Source organism: Phaenicophaeus curvirostris, chromosome 11 (genome assembly GCF_032191515.1).
Source record: "Phaenicophaeus curvirostris isolate KB17595 chromosome 11, BPBGC_Pcur_1.0, whole genome shotgun sequence".
Taxonomy (NCBI): domain Eukaryota; kingdom Metazoa; phylum Chordata; class Aves; order Cuculiformes; family Cuculidae; genus Phaenicophaeus; species Phaenicophaeus curvirostris.
In genome coordinates, this window is record NC_091402.1 from 23,108,397 (window position 1) to 23,117,518 (window position 9,122).

General features: G+C 41.8%; 1 protein-coding gene across 1 annotated transcript in view; it reads left to right on the forward strand.

Annotated features, from left to right (window-relative positions):
• Positions 1-1,519, forward strand: part of IARS1 (isoleucyl-tRNA synthetase 1) — a 69,316-nt gene extending 67,797 nt beyond the window's left edge. The window contains exon 35 of the mRNA XM_069865492.1: positions 959-1,519. Within this exon, the coding sequence (XP_069721593.1) occupies positions 959-1,041 (83 nt within the window). The 3' untranslated portion in view covers positions 1,042-1,519. The remainder of the gene's footprint in view (positions 1-958) is intronic.
• The last annotated feature ends 7,603 nt before the right edge of the window (positions 1,520-9,122 follow it).

Genomic DNA, 9,122 nt, shown 5'->3' on the forward strand with positions numbered 1-9,122 from the left:
GTACTTAAAGAACCTATTCCAATTGTTCCTGTAACATTCGCGTTATTGCGGATACTTTTTCTCCCTTCCTTTTGGAGAATGGGAGTGGATGGAAGAGTATGGGAGCTATTCTAGAGTTGTGTGCATAGATCAGGGTAGGGTAAGGCAGCTGCAGTTCATTCAGGGTCTGTGGGAGGCAGGTAGCTTTATCGCAGTCACATACTGAAACAGTAGCCAGTCTCCCAAAACCCGCAGACAGATGGCGAAGCTTAGAAACATCTCTGATTCAGGAGAAAGAGAAGACTGATGATGTAGCCAGCTGTAGTGCTAAAATGTTGGACTTGAGAAAGATTTGGGACTTCATAAGACAGGAAGAATGGATTGGAAACTGCACGATAGAGAAAAATGCCCTGGTATTTCTGTGTATTCAGGAAAACTCAGCTCTTCCCATGAAGGATTCTGTCTCCAGTTTATCACGATGGCATGAACTTCATCCTATTACCGCTGCACACTATACGTATTTAGCTGTGACAAGACTTAAGGAACTGATCTGGCACGGCGTTTGTCTAGTGTGGCCGTTCTTACGTGACGTTCATCAGGGACTCTGGGTATCAAGCATTGTGTTGGGTCCTTCATGTTGACCTCACGTACCAGTGCATTCTGCAGTAATGCTCTGAGCGAGATGATATTCTGTGTGGATGTGAAGCTGGAGGTGTCGGCTGACACAAGCTTTCAGAAAATCCTACTTTGTAACGTAGGACAGGATCTTCAGCTCTCACAGTGTCCATGCTGATGTGTGACAGACCTTCCTTCAGCGCACTGTGCTTTAACAGGAGGGAAGTTTTGAGCTGCACAGGTTCCATCCCAGTCCCTTTTCAACTGAACCGGCAGAACTGTCTGAATAACGGAAGAAAAGGTGTCGATAGTTTTACTTGTCAGCAAGAGCTCTAACTGTTCTGTTTCTGTTTTCTCTGTTCAGAGATCACAAAGGACATCTCCATGAAGAACCTGAACATGAAGACTGTGTATGTTCATGTTATACCCACCACAGCTGAATGTTGAGAATTCTGTTTTGCTGAATAAGACTGTGGAGACTTTTTTCCACAAAACCTGAAGTCAGATTCATTTAGCCTGCTTTTAGACTAACATCCAAGCTGTGTGTGGTACCGTCAACATCTCAGTTTGCACACAGGATGATTTCTACCCATGCATGTCCGATATGCTGCTCTTTGGTTTCAGATGCAATGCATTTTCACTGTTATCGTATGATATGGTAAAAGCTGTTCAGCAAAATGTCAGAAATCCTTAACCTTAGAGATCTATGCAGTTATTCGCCTGACAGAAACGGAAGTAATACCTCAGTGATGCTGTTCTCTGCCTGCCCTCGATGCAGGGGGCAGCTTTGATTTTCTAAACCATGGGTTACCGAGGAGGCTCAACAAGATATACACCGCGGTGCAGTAGTGTGTGGCTGTTGATTTAAAATACTCTCTAATTTCAAATTGGAACAATAAATTTGCTTCATCTTCTGTTTCCCTGAGTTCTGAGTACTTTGCTTCTTTACATTTTCTAAAGAAGGTAACGCTTAGTACACCGTATTGATCAGGGAAACAGAGAAACATGCAGTCTGGAGGTGTCTGTGCTGACGGGGTTGTGACACTGTCACGTTTTGGGGCTTGGTTTTGTTAGGGTTTTTTGGGAGGATATCGGATGTAGAAGCAGTGCTGAGCTTTTGTTTTTTATGATAATCCATACATTTTGCTGGATGTTTTAGTGTTGACTTGTATACCTGTAGGCAGGTGAAACGAGCAGGCAGCCTTTGTGAGTTTGAGAATGTTTGTTGGCTCATTGAACTACAAACTCCAGCTCACTCCAGTGTCACTGAGTGTCAGCAGTGCTGTGGGTCAGTGTTGAGACTTGCCATTGCTCAGCATTGTTGGTGACCAGCTGTCTTCATCGCTGGGCCTTTACTTGCTTTCCAAGAACAAGATTGCCTGCATGGCGAACCAGAGAATTAACAGTGTAACATTCTGTATGAATAACAAAGTCTTGCTTGGCGTGGATTTCCATTGCTCTGTTCTTCATCTTCACATTAGGAACATAAACCAAAGCTTCCTTGTGATAACCTTATTTTAGTGGGAATAACTATCCTAATTACCCTGTGCTCTGCTGTGCTCTAGTCGACCATCCCAAACTTTTCAGTACTCGTTTGAAGTAAAGCAAGTTTCTGGCATTCAGCTCACATAAAATTATTTGTCAGTGTTAAAAATGTTGGTGCCTGAACAGGCTGCCGCACTGGCCTGTTCAGCGTCATGAGTGTTGGCCATCGCCCTCTGCCTTTCTTGGTAACCCAGCTTACTTATCTTTATATTGATGTAGTGACATGGAAATCAAATTTGTATGGATTGAGGTTTTTTGTCCAGGTTCTGACTTCTGCAAAGGTCAAGTTGCTGTTTCTAAACTGAATGACTTTGCATTATTATTTATGGAGAATAAATGAAGATGGCAGATGATCGCAATCTTAACGAGACAGCCTAAGGGGACATTCCTTGACTTTTTGAAGAGTTATTTGGGATTTATCATTTTGTGTATGTGTCATTTTTCCTTTCTAAGGATGCTGGCTTGGCCCAGTTTTGTGTAAGGACTGGGTTAGATTATATAGGTGCTTTCCAGTGAATTAAAAGCCCAGCAAAGAATTATGAACTCGCTTTGAGTGAGTTGCCAAATGAAAATTATAATCTTTAACAGAACCTTTTTTCTTTCTCAGACATGCTTAACAGCTGCTTGATGTCAGAAATAATCTGCCCTTAAGAGAAGAAATACTTGTCGTGACCTTAGTCCAATAATCTTTTGCTTTACAGGAGGTGCGATTGAACCCGGGTTTCTTAAGTAAATGACTGCTTTACGCAAAAAGCACAGGGAGGCAGCCATTATTTCAAGAAAAGGAGATGATGGCAGACTACAAACGAGACATGAAGCATAGTGGATTTTATCCTGTTTCACCAAAGCCAGAACAATGCTTTTCCGTAAGTTTCTAGTCTTGCCACAAACAATGAGACAAAATAACAGCCAAAAAGATAACAGGATCTTGGGCTGCGTTTACAGAGCCTTGACCGCAGAGGTGCTGAGTGCAGCTGCAGCGCGGCCCTTGTGTCCAGACGCTGCCTTCATGGAGGATGCTGCCCACCCGGGCCTTGTCTTTGCATAGACAGGAATATCTCCTGGGTTTATTGTAATGCTGTCTAGCTGCGTTTCTTTTGAGTAAAGGGCAGGTGCATATTTGTATTGCTTGAGCTGGAAGTAAAGGGTGTCACACTTTAAAGAGCTTAAGAAAGCACTTCCCCTTGCTCTCAATGTGCAAGCCCTCTTCTGAGTGGCAGTGTGGCACAAGGCATCATCTCTCAAAGAAATCAAAACCCTTCCTTGCCAAGGAGTGTGTTCAGCTAGCCCTCGGCCTGCCTGTAGAGAAGGGGAGCCAAGAAATCCTGTAAGATCTGGTTTTCTTTTTTGAATGAGGTGTGATTTTAAAAACAAGCGAAGGAAGACCTTTGAAGTTGATGTGCTCTGGAAGGCATGCCACATAAACCGTGTTGAAGCTGTGGTCTCTCAGTGTAACTCAGTTGTGGTGCTTTTCCAAGATGTTTCTTTAAAGCGAAGCAGGTGCTGTGTGGGCACAAGGTTATGCTACCTGCTTTTCTTGAGCCCTACAGCCCAACCATGTCTCAGGGACGGAAGCTCCCATCAATGCTGTGTCTGTCGTTGTGGGGATCAGTAAATGCTGGCAGAGGGGAAATTTCACTCTGCTTAGGACAGGTAATGGAAGGATGAGACCAGAGTTTATGGGAAAATGCTTTTGCATCAGTTAACTTCCTGTTACATAAGTAGCATGTAATTAAAAAAAAAAAAGCCTGTTGCAGAATTTTTAATTGTTTGTTTTTAAAAAAATGTTTTATTGTTTAACTAAAAGTTCAGTTTTACTTTGAGCTGGCACTCTTGTCAGTAGGGTCTGATCTCTTATCTCTAAAACAGACTGATAGTGAACCTTAGGAGCAAGTTGTGACCCATTTGAGTGAACTTTTGCTTTTCCTACTTTCCTTCTCCACATCCATTTTTAGTATTCTTTTTTTATTTTTCTGGATAATATCCAATTGTTGCTTGAGAGAATTTGTCTTGTGGGATCTTGAAGTGGGGAATGTTTCCTACTAATTTTTTTATTGAGGCTTTTTAATGCAGTTCCATAACTTCACCTGGGTTGGGCTACTAACAGTCTCTTGGCTTGACGTGATTCTCTTCAGGATTTATGTACTTCAATTAGCTTCCCTCCTAAATGGCTTGTTACACAAATTAGGTCCCAGACCATTGTTGCCTCTCTCTGCGTGGAGCAAACCACTACTTAGGCACTCACAGACCTCCGTTGTCCCATTTGCTGCTCTCTGGAGGGAGTTTGTGTACATTATTCTGATTTTGCAGTTTGTTTCAGATCTCTTTAGTGTTCACAACAGTGCAGCTGAAATCTCCCCAATAAGCAAAATGCACCCTGGCTCTGAATACTTGCTATGTTTGATGAAGTGTGATAGCTGGACAGCTGTGGATGAGGAAGGTTCGTGGGATGTCATTTGTAGGAGACCTGAAGGGCAAATTTTCAAGTTAGCAGTTTTGCAGTGTTGAAGACTATAAAAATATATAGGTAGAGCATGTATTGTGTAATTAATAGTGTCAGCAAGCCCCAAAATCTGGGGATCTTGGGACTTAGATTGGTTATGGATATCGTGTGGCAGGTGTTGCGAGTGGGAGGCGGGGAAGGTAGAAGGAGCACAGCAAATTTAATTTAGGAGATCTTTTACTGCACATCTTGGTTTTGGACATGATGTAGTCTAAACAAGGATGGAGGGTCCAGCATGTTCCTCAAGATAAGTGAATGTCTGTAAGATGAAAAGTTGTTTACCTTGTCAGCTGAATTAGCCAAAAATTAGGCTTATGCTCTTAGAAACCAAGCGCTGTACAGTAAAGGGAGTTGCAATGGGTTAGTAATTAAATGAGAACTGATAATTTCATACTCTTGCCAAACAATACAAGCACTGGGCTGTATAAACAAGACTATCTGTCAGATGAAGTGATCTTTCCACTCCAGTACTGATAAGGTTCCTTCTGCAGCACTGTATCCAATTTTGGGAACTGCACTAGAGGATGATGTTGACAGTCTGGAGGGAAGCCAGTGGGGAGAAGCAGGAATGAGGTCTGGGAAACCTGACCTGTGGGGAAGGATTGAAGGAATTGGCATGTTTAGTCTACAGCAAAGAAGACTGAGGGCGAGATGTGAGAAGTCTTCCAAGAGAATAGTAATGGATGAGTTTTCAAGAGGCTGGCAGTTAAATTGGATGTGAACTTAGGCCACACATCAGGAAGACCCACCTGATTATAAGAACCATCATCTGCCCCTGGAATGGGTTCCCTAGGAAGGTGACGGGGATTTCATCAAGGGTGGGTTTAAGAAGAGGTTCTAAGAGGTATAGTGTGGATATAGGTTGTTCTTCCTGGAGCTGAGGGAGAACTAGAAAACCTCTCAAAGCCTTTTCTGACCTGTTTTTTATATGAAATGTTGTTTTCAGCTGGTCTGTCATGCATGCACAGGCCTGTAGGTAGAGGAATATTTCTTTGCAGATGTCCTAACGTGAAGCTGCACAGCAAAACACTGAGGATCCCAAAGCATTGCTTCCCTTCCAGCTCAGGGGCTGGGATGAAGGCTGGTTAGTAGGGCAGCAAAGGAAGCGGATAGCTGCTGGAACAATAAAAGCATCTACAAAGTGAACAATACGCAGTGCAAACCTTCACTGCCTGGAAAATGAGCAGCGACTCTTCCTCCCGGCCATCTCCCGGGTTAAACGCTGGGCATGGTGTCGGATGTGTCAAATACCTCTTTGGCCAGCTTGGGTTGTCTGTCCTGGCTGTGTCCCCTTCCAGCTTCTTGTGCTTTTTTCAACTTACAAGGAAGAAAATTAACTTTATCCCAACTGAAACCAGCATGATCCCAAGAACAGTATCTGAATCGATGACCTTGAAACTTCTTAGTAATATCAAACTGAAGATGATTTTTTTCAGCTCATTGGACAATCATCTCTCTTTCACTAACGGATAAACAGATGCAACTCTTACCATTGGCTTCCTTGAGGGAAGGTGAATTGGTGCAGTGTGGCCCTTAAGATCTTGAGCTGCAGTGTTCTCCAAGGCTACAAGAGAACAGGAAATAAAGCATAAAATAAAAGATCCTGGGTTTGTGTTCCTTAAGTATTGCTGGAAGTATGGGAATTTGTTCTGCCCTTAGTATCTCCATTCATTTTCATGTAGCTTGCTTTCCCCTGTGGCTAATAAGATCAGGGCCTAGCATTCAAATGAGATGTAACAACTGGAGGAACAAAGGTAAGCTGGAGGATGAAAGTGTCATCGTGTGCTTTCTGGGACTCTTGAGTTGTATTCAAACCCTGAAACTGGAGGGGCTGGGTTTTCCTTCCCCCTTCTCCTCTTTGTGTCCCATCCATCCCATTTGCTCAACTGTAAAATCCTGTCATGTTTCACAATCACTTTGACAAATTTGGTACTGGGAAACATTGCCAGTCTTTGTTCCTTTCTATACAAAACATGATTTATTGAAGGCTGTAGCTTGACGAGGTAACATCTGAATATATGAGCATCACTTTTGCAAAGAAAGGAGGGTTTACTTGTCTTTACCCACTTAACAGTTGACTCATTTCCTATAAATACAGTGAGCATAATGAGGATTTAGGCATGAAACTAACTGTACTAGCATTTTAAGAACCAATTTTGTATTTTTTCGTACACTTGAAATACATGCCAGGCTAATCTTAGAATGCCTTTTAAAGCTCAGCAAGGTCAAACAAGTGCTTTGTGCGATCACACACGTAAGTTGTATTTAACTTTTCATTAACTTTTCAGTGTGCTAAAAACTATGCATAATTCATTTCCGTGCTGTTTTTATCTAACCATACCATAAATGAATAGGGGAGGGGGGGAAAGGGATGAGAGATTGGCGAAACTTTGTCATGTATGCCTACCACTGAGAAACCACCATGACTGCCAACTCAAAGAGCATGCCACTGTACAGCTTCATTTTTATTCAGATCTCAATAAGCTATATAATTAAAAGAATATTAATCTGTTCTAAGTACGTCTACTCAAACACTCCTTTATAATTGTAGAACTTTGCAATAATTACTGCTGTAGTATAGACTTTCTGATTAATACATGCCATTGCAGTTCATTAAAAATAATGTGTGGACGTAGACTGTGAAAAGTTTTAAGGAATGGATGAAGACTTACTGGGATCTTTGCTGTGCTGTGAAAGCTCGTAGCTTTTCCTTTAGGAGTTTACTCATCCTTCATAATAACCCACTCTTTTTTTCCCAAATACTGTCTCTTCCTAGCTAGGTTTGCTTTCTCTGGCCTTACGTAACTGTGTGCTTGTGTGCAGAGCAGAAGATGATCATGGTATCTGGGCGGATAGTGCTTTGCACCATGCGAGTTGATTCCCTGCCTCATCTAAACCATTAATGTTTGCTTTAGTGCAGAAATATGTGGATTTGCCTTAGTGAATGTCTCGTACCATTGAATCAACTGTGTATTTGGCCAGTTGTGTGAGACTAAATGCAGAAACAAATCATGAACCACAAAATAAGCCCAACAGTAGAAAACTTAGAGGAGACAGGGATAACCTAATTGCTGAGCCCCTAGCCCTGCCTGGCTCCTTCTGCTGTTAACCGAACAGCCCACCTTTGGTACCTCATTCTGTGAAAACACCTTGCTCCTTTCTTCATCAATAGATAAAGTCAGGAAATGGTCTGGAGTAACCAGAGGTAGTGGGGAGAGAGTCTTCTGCTTATCCCAACCTGTTCATTCCTAGAGAAAAAAGATCATTGAAACACGAACAGGAGGGTTTCTGAAAGGCGTTTTAGTGTTAGCAGTGGTCCCCGGGCTGTTTGCACAAGCCATGGCAGAAGGCTGGCAGACCACCCACCGTGCCCTTTTCAAACCTCACTCTAGCTTTTATTTTCTGATCTACCCAGTTTGTTCCTGCTGCTGTGATCCAAGTTTCGAGGCCTAATTAGGAGAGCTAGCTGTGTGTAATAACAGGAAATAATGACACAGGAGATTTTTTTTCCCCCCCCTTCTACTACTCAGTCAGAAAATCTTGTTTATTTTGGTGAGATAAATAAATTGTAATGTAATCTATAAAAATAATATTTGCCTCATTAGGTGGTGTCTGCAAATGAGGACAGAATATGCATCAGCCCAGGGGCAATAGCAGACTAGTAGCTAAGTATCACTTGCGTAGGCATTGCAGAGAAACCTGAAACATGCAAATTCCTTCTTAAGAAAATAATACTGCTCCTAGTGACTTGTTTGTGGTAGAATATCGTATACATAGAAAGTTCAAACTATCTCTAACAGGTAATTATATCTGAAATCTTTTGGAGGAGGCAGGGGAGTGGGATATTTTTGTGCTTTATATTTGTATTCTGTATAAAACACTATCCCCAAGTTACTTTTGATCCAATCCACACCAGAACGTGCTCAAGATAAGGCAGAGTTTCCAGCATCAGTAAGTCCAGAGAAACCTGGGTCACTCCAGAAAAGCATTTTAAAATAGTTTCATCCCTGTGTTGATCCATGATTAAAAGTTGCATGGATAGTTGGATTGAGGGATACAGTGCTTCAGATGCACTTTCTCAGTAAATTGTTGTTGCTGATTTAGATTAGGTTTAAAACTTTAAATTATTATTTTCATAATGATAGGAATTAGACATTTTCAGCAAATCTGTTTGATCAGGGTGGTGGACGATAGGGTATAGGATACAGAATAGTTGAGGCTGGAAGGCACCTCCAGCTCTCTGCTCAGATCCTTGTTGGATTCCCTTCTTTTCCTACCCTCTTTGATTTGGGGTAGTCAGTTGGCATTATAAATTTATGCTGATGGAAATAAAATCAGAATTTATTGTCTGAGAAAAAGCTACAAGTCGTTTTAAAGAAGGAGTAATTTTTTACCTAGAAGTTCCAGATCAATATAAATTGGTAGGATGCTGAAATGCTACAAGAAAACAAAAAACTGAATGAAAAAAACAAGAAAAAGG